At 41.2% G+C, this 15,403-nt stretch overlaps 1 protein-coding gene across 3 annotated transcripts in view; it reads right to left on the reverse strand.

Moving 5' to 3' along the window:
- dlgap1b (discs, large (Drosophila) homolog-associated protein 1b) overlaps positions 1-15,403 on the reverse strand; it is an 82,709-nt gene that overhangs the window by 28,869 nt on the left and 38,437 nt on the right. For 2 of the 3 annotated variants that reach the window (XM_067486603.1, XM_067486604.1), the window contains exons 3-5: positions 8,670-9,795; positions 6,317-6,531; positions 1,101-1,278 (exon numbers count right to left, since the gene is read on the reverse strand). In XM_067486603.1, coding sequence (XP_067342704.1) covers positions 1,101-1,278; positions 6,317-6,531; positions 8,670-9,737 — 1,461 coding nt within the window. In that variant the 5' untranslated portion in view covers positions 9,738-9,795. Of the gene's footprint in view, positions 1-1,100; positions 1,279-6,316; positions 6,532-6,742; positions 6,855-8,669; positions 9,796-15,403 lie in introns of those variants that run through there. The other variant, XM_067486605.1, reaches the window with a different exon arrangement.

Genomic DNA, 15,403 nt, shown 5'->3' on the forward strand with positions numbered 1-15,403 from the left:
TAAGCAAGCGCGGTTTGACCTTTATAAGGGAATTAGGTGAAAAAAGTTAGAGAAAATTAAAACACATGTATATTACAGACTGGGGTGTGTAAGGGCAGATAACATTAACCTACATGCCATTTCAAAAAATTCTAAAAAAGGAAAGGTTTGCGTGACGTCCGCACAGGGAGAAACACGTAGGAATGGGGTGTAGCCAGGGACTAAAGTAGTTGGTTTGGGTGCTTGACAGTGATGGGATTGTACAGTCCGACAGGTAAAAGCTTGGAATCAGGAAGGTTTGTGGACCTCGATTCAGTGACGTTAAGCCTTCTTTTTTTTGTATGCACCAGTTCACATCAAATGCACACAAGGTGAGAGTGAGTGGGATGGAGAGCAGAGCAGCACCTCTTTCATTCAGTGGCGTTTTTGTAGGTGCTAGTGTGTCGTTCTCCTCTGGGCATGCTCCTTGCCCGGACTTGAAGGGACACCTCAAGGGTCCACCATTCAGCTCGCGAGGCAAAGTGTTGCCCCTGGGCTTTGGAGGGGAATACATATTCCCATTACCCAGGCGAAAACATAAGCTAAACTCCCCTGTCACTTCAAATAACTTAGAGTATGAAGCTGTGTGCAGAATCCAAGATGACTAACAACTTCTTTTGCAGCAACAATGACAATAATATATCCACTGTTTCCTGGCCAACTCTTCAAAATGTTCAATAACCATCAAATTAAGGGAAACTCCCATCATAATTTGAAACCAATCCTTATTACAATTACTCCTGAAGTTCATGCGGCTGGATTTTATTTCGTTTTTCATCTCTTCTATAGCAGATGCCGTGTCATTTTGCGTCACAGAAGGAGCTTATTAGCCCATCTGAATATGGCTGTAATCATCTAAGCTCCAGAAAGCATCACGCAGTTATATACTCAAATTGGAATATTGGGATTTTTTTTGTGCTGCTCATACTTAGCCGGATGGTGACCTGATGGTTAATTCAGGCCTTAGGATGGATACTGATGGGATTTACTCCCCCTGCACAACCTTATTGGACATAGCAGTGGAGGTACAGGGGGTATATGAGCCAACGGCAAGAAGGGAGGGGTCCCTGGGAGCCACTAACCTGGCTGATGGTGCTCATGGCTCTCATGTAGCTCTCGTTTCGTGAGCGGAATTTAGGTGAGGCCAGCAGCCCTGCCGGGTCCAAGCTGTCCAGACTCCTATTGATGGAAACCTCACTCACCGCCCGCAGGTAGCTGTGACTCCGGATCTGTAGCTTGGGTGAATGCTCTGTGGAAATCCTGCAGAAAGAGTGGAAAAGGAGGCACATAAAGAAGAGAAAAGTAAAGACGGATAAAAGGAGCATAACTTGAGGTGAGAAACAATCAAGATCGAGCCAGGAAGGGAATGGGGGAAAGAAAGCAGAGATAACGTGAGGGGAAGAAGGTGAGACGAGGTATTTGCAGTGCGTTTGAACCCACAGATACAGATCAATCCACAATTGCTTCAGGAAACACCCTTATCTAATCAACAACCACAGTACTATTGAGAAACACACACAGTAGCTAAGGTAGTCTGTCCTGAAGCATGTAGTAAGCACTTTTGAAAACCCTTAACGATGAGAACACTTACATACATAGGTCAAGAGAGGGAAATGTGTGTACGCGCGAATAAAAAAAGAAAAAAGACCTAAAGATACAGAAAACACACAGCCACACAGAGTCATGTGTAAACACATCCTGTCTCCAAGGAAGATGAATAGGTGTCTCATTAGCTCTCATCTGCCACCGATTCCATCGCTCAGCATGCTTCACACCTATGTGCAGGTGTTTGCTCGTGAAGAAGTGTGTGTGTTTGTGTGTGTGTGCATGTGTTTAGGTTACGCAGCAGTTGGATAAGAGCTAAACAATTCATTAATCAGGGGAAATAAAAACCTAGAAAGCTGACTTTTTTCCTCGCGATGAACACTGTGTCCCAGTAAACCAACGTAAAGAGAACAGAGAGAAATTAGTTCAACACATATCAGAAAATATGTTCTTATAAGCTGTAAGTGTTCAGTGCTCCTTGTATTTCACAGCATGTTTCCCGTATTCACATGTGGGTATATATATATATATATATATATATATATATATATATATATATATTTATACACACACATACTCTGTGCACATACACAACTCTGGTTCTCTGCCGCTGGGTCATCTTTAATTATGTATTTCCTCCTTAAATAGAATGTGGTTATCGCAGCAAACTAGATTACTCACTCTTAGATGGAAGAACTGAGGGGAGAAGACGGAGTGTAGAGAAACAGGTAATAGAAGGGCAGATGAGCTCCTGAGATGGGAATAACAGTTACTAAATTTAAAATACATCTCCATGTAGCCACATCGTCCTGTGGGCTTTAAACTCTTATGCAGAATTGACTGAGAACGACTGTATCAAAGCTTTCAATGGTAACTTTTACCTGTTCATTTTTATCAGATCAGTAAATTCTATTTTTTAATAAAGTTTAAGATGCTCGTCACTAGCACTGCACTTTTAATGCCTACTTAAACCATTATATGAGGTTTCTAGTCGGATCTTCTGAAATGTGAGTGTAATATTTTCTTATTCTTCTATGATAAATTGTATGTTTTTAACAAGGCCTCAAAATTACTTTGTTGGTCCATGTCCTTCACAGTGACACACATTTTATCATGTGACATGAAATGAAACCATTTTTTCATTTAGGCAATGACAGCACTAGCATAAGGTTATGAATTTTGGTTGAAAGACCTACTTTGTTAAGGTTAGGTGACCTTTGGCTTTAAGGCTACAACTCATGCTTAAATGAAACATTTTAAAAGGTTTGTCCCGATTAACTGAAGTTTATTTAGTTACAGTCTGACTTCTCAACTGTTTCATTTTGGGGCATTTGCTTGAGGAACTGGTCTTACTTATGTAGGTTCCAGACTTTTATTTGGACAAAACAAAATTTGACCCTATTTTCTGATATAAATAATTAATTTATTAAATGAGAAAATACATTTTGACATTTTGCAAAAACTTATTTTATGTTCTGGCTCATTTGTCCTTGTTTTGGTGTTAGTGAATGTTTATTAATTTATCTGTTCTTGCTTTACCCCATGGAACCTATCCAAACTCCCATCGGGTGAGAGGTGGGGTACACCCTGGACAGCTCGCCAGCACGTCTCAGGGCTAACACAGAGAGACATACACAGAGAGACAACCCTTGACACTCATCTGTATCTATGGGCAAATTAGGGACACTAATAACTTTACATGCATGTCTTTTGATTGGCGAGGAAACCCATGCAAGCACATAGAGATGATGCAAACTTAGAAAAGGTTGTATTAATATCATCCATAACAGCCACACGAGACCTGAGCTGTGGCTGATGCACAGAGGAATCAAATCAAAGAAGAATCTACCTACAACATTATCTCTATCCATCCCTCCTCTTGATTTCCCTGTGGGGCTGATTATAGGCAGGATCTGAGATGTCTATTGTGGCAACTTGAATAACAGACCCAGCCTGTAATCAGGACCACAAAGGGGGAGGTCAGTCTGTCCTAGGGTGTCCCTCAGTGGAACAAGTGACATTAATGAAGATATGATTCTCTGCCTGTCAGGAATCAAGGCTGATTTCTACTGCACCATAATGTTGAATCTTTTCCTTCTCTTCTCCATCAGCTCAGCTTGTCCCCTCATTTGTTTCACCTGTTTCCTTTCCACTAGTTCCTCCACTTGAGATGTTTTCTCTTTGCAGCTACCATATACTGTACTCATTACATTCTCCTCTTTCTTCCATTTGTCACTGTCTTCTCTTCTACAGTGTCTGACTAAAATTCCCTTCGGAGTGAACACTATGGTTGGACGGACATTAAGGGTTTGTCTTTCAGGAATAATTTGAACTGTTTAGGTACATGTTTTATCTGTCCTCCATGCGTTTTAATACGTAGGAAGGCTAGCCTCGAGTGAGAGTAAACAAATCCCACATCATCTCAGGAGAAATTCTTCACTAGTCAAGGACATAATGGTCAGAAGATGGGCTCTGAAACATATGGAACAACAAAGCAGATTATTTAATCACTGTGAAGTCAAACACAGACTTGTGCCAGCTCCCAAAAGCACAGTGTGAAAACAAGATGTCAGCTGCTCCCGCCTCATTCTCTATCTCCAATGTGCAGCACTGCAGTTTGGCTTGTTCCACTGGGTTCCATCAGATGATGATGACATTCTTCGGGCCAAATTCAAGTCATTATTGGGCCCCCAGCTGCACCATAAGGGTGTATGTATATGCCTGTGTTTGTGCAACCAGTAACTATGACTGAGCACCCACTGGTGTTTTTCTGTGTCTTTGACTGCTGTGGGACATATGGCAGTCACAGACTTGTCCTGCAACACAAGACAAGTGTCTCCAGTCCTTTTCATGGTATCAGTTATGTTATGTCCCCTAATGAAAATGGGGCATGTGCCATTTTGTGAATAAAAGAAAGTTTATGTTTTCCTTTCCCTTTTCTTCTCTTGAAATGAGCATCACATCATCAAAGTTTGAGTGTTCGTGCCATTTTCTTCAAATACCAACATCTCAGCAATGAAGCTGTTCAGTACCATGCTATTATTACTGATAGGTGGGACGGCAAAAACGACATATAACCCAGGAAATCAAAAATGCAAATAAATAATTCAATTAATTCATTAAGAATTTATTTAATTAAATTCTTACTCCTTCAAAGAAAGACAAATCTTCTCGCATTAATGTAACTTTGCTGAACACCCACAGAAAAACTCACAAGTGTTTTTTTTTTTCTCCTGAGAGGTAGGTGAACATTTTTACTTCATAAGTATTTAGTTCACAATCCTGCTGTGTCTTTCTCCTTAAAATATATAGCCATAAGTGAATGACAGGCATGGAAAGTAATTAAAAATGTTCCTATTTCAAACACCCGCTACTCTGTTTGTTTGCCACCTACAATGTTTTTAGACATTTTCACAAGAAACTTTGGAAAGTTTTCTTTCTGTCAAAACCTTATTTATTCATATTTGTAATGTTTAAGGTTTCAGAATTTTAAGAAATTGACCAAATTCTCTATGAAAAAAAGTTTAAAGCCTCACCTTTTAGTGATTACTAAACAGAAAATGTTCACTTTTGTGTTTTGTATTTCCAGTGATTAGTTTCATCATTGTAAATATGTATCCTGAAAGTCATGAATGAACATCCACAGTGAGTTGTTCATTTTCTCCAAAACATATCTGATTGTGGAGAGGTGCTGCCGATGCCTCACATCAGAGCAGGGACATATGCTTCTAACTAATCCGAGAATTTTCAGCTTGATTAGTGTGTTGGCATTCTGATGTATTGTAATTTGATAATGACAGGCTGTGCATTGACAGGGAGGTCTGGGTGGAGCAGAATGGATGTGTCAAAGTAGTGCTAGATTAAACTGAATAATACAGCTTTTTTTATGTCTAAGAGAAACAGTCTTGACAAAAATAAAATTTTGGGGGGAGTCTGCTTTTCTTTAGGTAGCTCCTCAAACATGTACAGTGTGCTGCTGAGCACACAGATTCATGCAATTCGTTAAATAAGAAGACAGGCTTTTAACAACAGATCTTCTAAAAAAAAAAAAATTGCTTTGGGAAGAGAACATATTTTACAGTGTTCACAACCCACAATACCCCGTGATGCATTTGTGGAGGACATGACATTTATTTCTGAAAAGACTTCAGTAAATGAACAGACATGAATTCTAAACCAAGGCTCAGCCTGTTCGATGTGCCTGTGTGATTGTAGAGATACAGAGATCATCTGTGTAGATAGAAGTCTGTGTCCGAGTTGTAAATACAGAATAAGTAATTAAGCTGTGGCCACTTAGAGTCGGGGACTTGAGCATAATCCAAGCTGCTGCCGGGAAGACGGGCTTGTACTGACTACCGTCATCTCCTTCTCATTGTCGACTCTACCTGTTTTCTTTCACTGCTTTTATCTTTCCTGTCTAATACTGACCACAGACAGTGAACATTATGTTCCCATGCACTACACACACACACACACACACACACACACACACACACACACACACACACACACACACACACACACACACACACACATACAATCACAAACGTAATTTTAAAAGGGAAAATGTCAAATTTTCCTTCGAAATACAAGTAATTTGAAGCTTTCACATTGGGACCCAAGTAACTACAAGAAAATTGACAATTTCCTCTAATTTCTGATTAATTAAAAAAGTTTAACTAACTAAGTTAACTTCAGTTTAACTGAATAATTACTGCTGAAAATAAACATTTAAGCGCTGGCACAGACTCACTTGAGTGTCGTCATCTCTGTGAGGGATGGCTGCGTTGCCTTCAGGTAGCTCGCCCGCCGTGCCTGGACCTTGGGTGAGGGTTTGGGACTGCAGTCGGAGTCGCCGCTGTCTTCTTCTGCCATGGCCTTGATGTAGCTGCCGCTGCGCATCCGCCGGCACGGGATCTCATCATCCTTCCCAAGCGGAGAGAAGCCACTCCAGTCATCCTGAGGCACCTGTAGAGATAAGGTGAGATACGGTACAGAGGGAGCGAACTCAGGTCACCCTCCAGACTTGAGAGCTTGTACAGATGCACTCACACCTGAATAGAAGCAGATATAGCAAGGGTGCAGTACTTCCTACCCGTGTCCGATATAAATATCTGTATGACACTGTGCATGTCATACTTTAGTAACAGCATAACTGCAGGGTCTGCCTTGATCATACCATAAGCTTGTGAGTGCCGGAGGCCTTCTTTTGCCGGTCCTATGATGCATGCAGCATATCAAATGAAGGGAATCAAATGTTTTGACAAAAATTTGCAGTACCCTGGCCTCTGTCTGTTCTCCTGAGTTCTGCACACACACTAATGAAGGTAAATATAAAAGGAAGTAAAGCTATCTCCCAGCTCTAATCTAGGCGAGAGAGAGAGAGAGAGAGAGAGAGAGAGAGAGAGAGAGAGAGAGAGAGAGAGAGAGAGAGAGAGAGGAGAGAGAGAGCCAAAGCCAGCAGACACACAGAGAGAGAGGGAAAACAAAGGGGGTTTTGTTCAGCAGAACCACTGCAGTACCAACATGAGTGGCTGTTGGGGCACCGGCTCTAAAGTGAAAGAAATGAGATACGGAGCGAGAAAAAAAGTGCACAAAAATCATTCAACACGCTAGTGCGTAGCTAGGAAACCAAGCTGACCTTGATGTCAGGGGCAACCACAGTATGTGTTAACATCTTGGGAGAGACCGGGTTTGTGATGATGTTAAGAGAATGTATTTATTTTTACTGAGAAAAAAAGTAAAGGAAGCCGTACTTCTTAATCCTATTAACCTTGCAGTTGAGTACAGCAAATGTAAGATGTTGTAACCTGGGAATGCTGCACAAGTGCATAAGAAAGTCAGGCAACAATTTAAGCTTCTGCCTGTGATTATGTGTGTGTGAACATCAAACACTGGATTACACGATCATATCCCAGTAGGCAAAGGTAATAGCATGTCCGGTCCTTGTTTTAAGGCCTAAAGAAATGCCTAAAGACTAACCTTTCCGACTGCTAGTTTGAAAACTAATTTTTGTCTTCCATTTCCCTTTCCAGAAACAAATGAGCGCTCCTTTAGCTTTATAGTAATGCCTTCCTTGATCTGCTCGCCCCATTTTCCAGGCTGTTAAAATGCATAGCCACACAGAGGTTTCTCCGTCTTTTTATGTTCCCTCACTTTTACTTTCCACCTTTCACACCCTTTTCTGCCCTTATTTGCTCTCTTTTGGTCCTATTTCAACAGTATTCACACTCTCACTTGTTGCCCTATTTCATCATTTCTCCCCTCAGGCTTAAATTTGCAACTCGCTAGGATTAGAAGAAGTAACAACCAGCAAAAAAAATGTAAGTGGGATTGGGTGGGTTGACATGTCTGCACACATGTTATAGTCCCTGTGTGTTTGCATGTGTGGAGGTGACTGGAGCATTTTTCTTTGCTCTCTTTGTCTAGTCACCTCTGCTTCTTTCTGATCTCATCGCGGCATCCTCCTTTAGTTACATGATATACACACACTCACTAACACAAGCAGACCATCCCTATCAAACTCTCAGCAGCTGCATGTAAAACTATGACATTCATACTATAAAAGCAGATTAGATCTTAGTTTTGCTCTGATTTCATCTGTTTGTGTGGTGTAAAAATGAAAGCTGGTTCAGGGTGACGTTACATGAACGTGACCTGTCCGACAACACAGATACAAAATCAGCTTACTGGATTATTTGTCTAGGAGAGTGCATGTGAAGGCTAAGTACACTATCCTGTGACTTTCAATATAATGCACAGTGCAGATGTAAGGCACAAATATTCACAAGCTCATGTATAAATATCACAATGTGGGCACAAACACAGAGGAGCAAATGACGTGAGGATTTTTCAAAATGTTTTATGATGATCGGAGAGAGAAAGTTGACAGAAAACCAATAAATATTGGAGACAAAGTGAAGGAAAGGATAGGGTCTGGACCACTGCTTTCTCGATCAATCTCTCTCTAACTCACAGAGACATGCACTCACACACATACACAAACACAGATAAATGCAGAAAACCAGAAACATGGAGGAGCAGCTGGCTCTGGATGATGAATGAAGAATGACATGTGAGAGGTCATCCTGTCGTAACAATCCTACCTGGAGGAAGTGGCAGGTGCGTCCCTGCTCGGCTTTCACCAGAGCTTTATCTAGGTTGACCGAGGCCTTCTGGTAGACCTCTCTTGCTCTGCTCACTGTCAGAGTAGAAGACCACGAGCTCTTCTTCAGCTGCATTTGGCTGTCCAGCGGGCCTACCAGTGGCAGCCCTCCGCTGCTGCCCCCAGAGCACGTTGAGCACTTCACATCGTTGTTGCTGCGCGATGTCTTGAGTGAGTGAGCGCTGATGGTGTTATAGGACTCCATGAAGTATTGTGATTGGGATTTGTCTGGGTGGCGCCCCATCGTCATAACGCCAGAGGGCAGGCCTCCACTGCTACCCCCATGGTGATGGTGGTAGAGGCACACCTCCCGGTCAAGTGTGTCATCAGAGCTCCAATATCCTGAGATAGCAGTGCGCATCTTGGGCTCTGACTTAGAGCGGTCTTTGCTCTTACTTCGTTTGCTGTGCTTCAGGGTGCCAGAGGAAGAGGGAGGGTCATCGGGACTAGATTTGCTGCCGTTCATCCTCCCGCTCCCTCCTCCGCCAGACCCCGAGGGGCCCTCAAGGGAGTGGGACTTGGTGAAAAGCTTCTGAACAGAGTGGACAAGATGGCGGATCCGACCAGGGCTGTCACTGCGCTGGTGCTCCACTGCAGTGCGTTTGTACTGAAGAGTGTGGTAGCCTTCACGCCGCACCGGTGTCTGCCGCTCAAACTGCTCTAGCAGATTCGAAGGGATACGATTGTTGTTTCCTCCACCTCCGTTTCCCTTACTACTCCCAGATGGCCCCACATAAGGCACCACAGCGCCACATTCATCCTTTAGTTCATGGTGGGAGCTGTAATGCCTGCGAGGGAAGGTGCAGCTGGCCAGATCAGGGTAGGCACCGCACTCGGACTGGAATGAGTTACATTGGTTGTAGCAGGTGTGGTCAGCAGGATGAGCCTCCCCAGGGTTGAGAAAGCAGGACCGACGATCTGATTGTCCCAGTGTCATGGAGTCATAAGAGGGATCGCAGGTCACTGTGTGGTGGTGACTGCGGCTGCTGGACAGGCCTTTCATTGTCATTATGGCTTGCACATCCAGGTGCTGCTGCAAGAAGTCTGCACAGGCCCCAAAACTAGTACTAGAATGCATCAGCCATGAAGGAGAAAAGACAAACAAACAAGAGGAGAGAAACAGAAAATAGAATTATAAATATCTCATATTTGCATACACTCAAAGCACTGTGTAATGCTCGCTCCTTTCATTTGAAGAAGATGCTTTTTGGCATGCTTTCAGAGATGAGGAACTTGCTAATGTTGATGGGACATGGACCTGTTATTCAACCTTTTATTTCTGTCCTTCAAAATTTCAAAACGAACGTCGCTAAATATAGCAGCTGCTTGGCATGTGGTCCCTGACATCTAGTCTGTCCTCAAGCTTCCGTCTCATATTTGCTCTGATAGTTTTCAGCGAAAAAAAATGACAAGGGATCGTGAAAACAGAGAAACAAAGGAAGAAGAGATATGAGAAGAGTCAAATCTATTTCCAGACAAATTGTGTGCTATATTTGTTCAGCGTAATGCAACAAAAAATATGTGAGATTGGTGATGGGAAGGCAGGGAATTAGGCATCCTCTCCAGAGAGTCTTAATCCCTCAGATGAATTCACCAAAACTGCTTAATGCAGCCTCCTAAATTCAGTCCAGTGCTTTCACAGAACAGTGGACGTAACGGATTGGGTAATACTCGATGGGGCATCCATTTTTGCTTTACATGCTCTGTGTGTACACATGCACATCCCCCACCCACAAAGACAACAAATGATCACAGCCTGATCCGAAGCTGCCCTTTGCCACAATGCCTATAGTTCCCTTCTAAGAGCAAACAAATTGGCAAGTAAAACCCCGCTGACACCTTCTGGGTCGGTCGAGGTAACCACCAATAAATGACTTTTCCCTCCTACATTGTGACAATGAAAACAATGGCATCCATCAGTGCCCTTAAACTGCCTTCCTTACCCATCTGGGGCTGTGGCTGGCTAGCTGCTAAACCCATACTGTTTTCAATACAATTCCAGTGAAGCTAACGAGACAATAATAAGAGTCCACACACCCTGCTTTAGCACTGTGACAAGCAGTTTGGCCGAGCCTGTGCGCCGAATTCATTACTGCGATTTATAATGCACTAGCAAAGGCCACAGTGGTAAATATAAGAAAGGGGGAGGAGGAAACTAAGGGAGGAGAGATAACAAAAGAAAATGTGGCAGACAGAATGAAATATCAAGCCAGTTCTTTACATATCTAGAGGACACTGTGTAGGGCAGGATGTATTTATGGGGATGAATATAGAGTGAGCCATATTTATTGTTTTCTGTGATGTGACTGTAAACTGGGAGGTGGATTAATTGAAAAATCTGCAGAAAGCATAATTGCAATTTCCATGTTTATAATAAACCAGGAAAATCACTTCTGGTGATAATTAACATATTACTCTTGTATTGTTATAAGGAAATTCAAAAATATAAAGGGGTCAATCCCTCCCATCTGCAGTATTCTTACAAGAGTGAACTCATGCAAAGCACACAGTGCACAGACACACACAGTGTCCACTTCTTGCAGGGCACTTAAGTGGGCTGTGTCCAACTAAAGGTATTCATTGCAGCTGACAGAGATCCCTTCTGTTGGCCGCTGAAGCACAGAATGTGACCTAAATAAAAGGCCCTCACGGTGATCCATAGCACTGTGTTTGTGGCACAGCTGTCTGCAGCACTGCACTAAAGCTGAAAAGCTGAAGTTAGGTCATGCAGGCTTTCTGCCTGCTAGCCACAGAGACACACACACACGGACATACAAATACACAGAGTATCTGACAGTATGCATATCCATGCTGAATTTGGATGCTGCTAGCTTGTAAAGTGCAGTTTACCAACGAGGAGGAGAGGATTTGCTGGTTCTGCCACGCCTGTCAGGTACGGCCCACAGAGACACGAGCAACGCTCGTGGACAGCTGTGGATATGCATTATTCTGTATGTCCATCGTAGCTGACCGACCCATTTCTGTCTCTACTTATCTGGTAGCTTATCTGGTAGCAGACCTTAGATGCCTATACCAACAATTGGACTACAACTCTGTAATGCGAATAAAATATTCCAATTACTTTATTAATTACTTAAGTAATTTGGGGGCTGTAACTGGACCTTCTATTGTCCACATGAATGTTAAGCCACCTGCCACAACAGAAACACAATAAAACCATAAGAACTTAAAAACACAGTTTTTGCAAAATCAACCAAGCAAAGTAACCAAAACCAACAAACAACAAAACTAAAACTAACTTTCTCCTTCTATTTAGTGTGAAGAAGCTCTTAAAGCTACCGAGACTTCATTACATTTAGAGTCACTGTGTGCTGAACAGCAAGGTGTGCAAACAAAATGCACCAGTAGATACAATGTCAGGCTATGAATGTTAATTTCCATTAACATCCAGGCTGCGTCAGCACAGCAGGCTGAATTCCATTTAGATGCCATGTTTCTTTAGGCTTAGATAAGATAAATGAGAATAGATGTGTTTTTTTTAATCATGTAACACAATAGCCAATGTTGATCACCGCATCACAGTTTGTTACTTCACCCTTAGCTTTAAGACAAAGCATTAAAAACAAAGGGGATATGAAAATGCAAAGTAACATTGACCTACAGAACACCATCTTTGTGGAAAGTGTTGAAATCAATATGCTTTAGTATGAGAAGACTGCTGCAGTCTCTTTGGCTGGCAAAATAAAAGGCTGCTGTACAAATTGACATCAAACGCTGGTTGCAAGATGGAGCTCAAGGCTTACAGAGCATCTTTGAGGCCTTTAGAGGCCATAAATATGCTAAAGGTCTAAGGTCTAAAAGCGGGCAATTTTTTTCACAGCTTTAAAAATAAATCATCAACCTTCTCTTCATGGATCAGATTACCTCATTGGAAGTGGCTTTTCATATCTTATCTAGGTATGTCTCAGTGTGTAGCACTTTACCTTCAGCTTTCAGGTCATGAGAAGTTTTGGATTTGATCCTGCAAACATTTGCAGTGCCAGGCTACTCATTATATTACTCAGACTGGACATAATGGTGAATTATTGTTTACACAAAAATGTGTAATTATGTTCACGAGGTTTCTTTATGAGTATTTAGTGCATTGAACCTGAACTTACATAAGGCAAACATGGGAAAGGCTCTACTGTGTACTGCGTTCTATTTGCATCTGAAAATATTTTTCAGAGAGTCTTCTTATATTTATATTTAGATTTTTATTCATTCACCTGTATGTCTGATTTTACGGTGTAAAATAGGCTCTATAAGTAAAACAGACCTGACTTACCCTGTTTCTGGGTCAATATTTGTGCACATAGGACATGGTGTATCCATTTAAACCTAGTGTTTTTAAGCCATGAACACATGCCTTGATATCCAAAGGACAACAGTGGTGCATTAGCCTTCATACTGTGCAGTAACTTCCTATTATCTATACTCTAATAGTGTAGTGTTTGTCAAAACTATACCACCAATATGGTTTTCTTTAAACTGAGTCTTCAAAATCTAAATTAAATGTAAATATATTATTGAGCAGCTTGTAGAATAAACAGAATAATTTGCAATATGCTTTTCCAATAAAATAATAAAGACTAGTAAATGCTCTGAATTACAGACTTGCAGACAAAAATCTGCATGAATACAGTAATAAATTACATGTACATGTGAAGAATTAATATCTCAAAATGAAATTCAGACAAATATAAACACACACACACACACACACACAGAGGAAAGCTGCAGGTGGTGGAGAAGCAGTGATACAGACGTTTTTTTTTTTCAAAAACAAACATGTGAACAGTGCCATCAAATCTCCCACAGAATGATGTCGTACAACATTTTAAAGACAGCCAGGGGCCAAAAAGCCATCACAGGAACGGTAATTTTTTCTTTTATGTGTGTTTCCGGATTATGTAGAAGTGGCTTTTAGGGATGTCAGGAGAAGCTGAGAACCACTAACTGTAATGTCTTGCTGTTAAAATGACTCTTAAATGATAGATGACAGTCTCCCTTGACTGTCCTCTCTGGCAACAGCAAGGCAACATTTAGAAGAAAAACTGGAAATTATTGCTTTTGGTTTACCTGATGATGTGCCTCCTAAACTATCTTAAAATGTAAAAGTCATATAAAAATGGGAAATTAAAATGCTTTCATTATTGCATCGTACTTCATGAATGGGGATATTCACTTTCAGTGCAGACAGTTTATGCAAAAGTCTTCCAAAATGCATTGCAAGCACGATAGACAATTTATCTTTCCTCTATTGAAAAATAACAGCTTATACAACATGCATCCTTATTCAGAAATAACTGCTCTGCATCAAATCATACTAAATGACCTGACAAATAAATATGTACACACAACAAATGTACAAAACATCTTTAAAGCACTTGTTTTGTTTTAATCAAATGGATCATTAGACCTTGTCACACTTGCAGATTCACCCAACAACTAATAGACATATTTCTGCTGATTGTATTGGCTAAATTATGAAAACACATGTTTTTTATAGATGGATTGATGTTCCCAGTTTCCACAAGACAGCCTCTTTGTCACACCCAAACTAATTAGACTGACTGTCAGGGCTCTCGCTGATAAATGGAGCGACTGGGTTGAGTTATAGCTCAGGACTCACCAAACACATTGTTGGGAGACAAATTCCTCTAGTGATGAGCTCTGTTTGATCAAGGTAAACAAATTAACAAAGGCATTAAGTCTAGAGAAAGCCTGGTGTTGTTTGTCTCAGGCAGATCTGTGACTAAGGTGGTGACTGCTTGTTTCGAAGAACTCAACAACACAGGAAAGGTCTGCAGACTTAACAGTCTGCAGCAACAATAGGGATTCAAAGGGCAGTGAGGCTTTTGGGAGTGCATTTCTATGTACATCTCTACAAACACGTTTCAAAATTGCAATTCTTTTATGTTTAAAGTCTGATATGCCTATTTATCTTTCATTGGAAAAGGTTTCATCCAGTGGAATGTCATGTTTGCACAGTGCATTGCTATAAAATCACTTAATCCCAAAGTAACACCTCATATGATGGATTCATTTGGGGTGTACAATATTTCATGTAGCTGATTTAAACGAAATGTTCTGACTGTAAGACTGATACACCGAAAAGCTTCTTACCCCTTAAAAAAACAAACAAAAAAAAAAACAATTCAAAAATCCCTTGATCATTAAAGGAAAATGAACTGAATAGATCTGACACTTTCATTTGACTCCATAACAAAAGGCCATGACACTGCTGAGTATGGCTTAATGTTAAACTCCATCGTGGACGTACTGTACATTAGGATTTAAGGACAAAGAAGAAAGCTCCAATCTGTTCTCGGTTGAAAAGGTATTTACACCTACACGTGTTTCTTTCTGAAGTTCATATCAAAGTGAAAATTCTAAGCAATCTTTCACTTCTGAAATTATTCCAGTGTTACTCTCTCAACCTAAATTTGAATGTGGAAATAAATTAATAATTCAGTCTAGTGTTTGAATGCAAAACCCATGATGTATGTGCAGCTTTTTGTGCCTTGTTCCACAGCAGCAGGCTTTCCTAAAAGGCACTGTCCATTGCTAGGCTACTACTATTCCTCTGTCCCAGCGACAGCCTAATGTTTTTGTGTTGTCCGTCCTTCTCTATTATGTGAACACAGTATCTTAGTAATGCCTTGAGGGAAC

This window comes from Channa argus, chromosome 19 (assembly GCF_033026475.1).
Source record: "Channa argus isolate prfri chromosome 19, Channa argus male v1.0, whole genome shotgun sequence".
Classification (NCBI taxonomy): domain Eukaryota; kingdom Metazoa; phylum Chordata; class Actinopteri; order Anabantiformes; family Channidae; genus Channa; species Channa argus.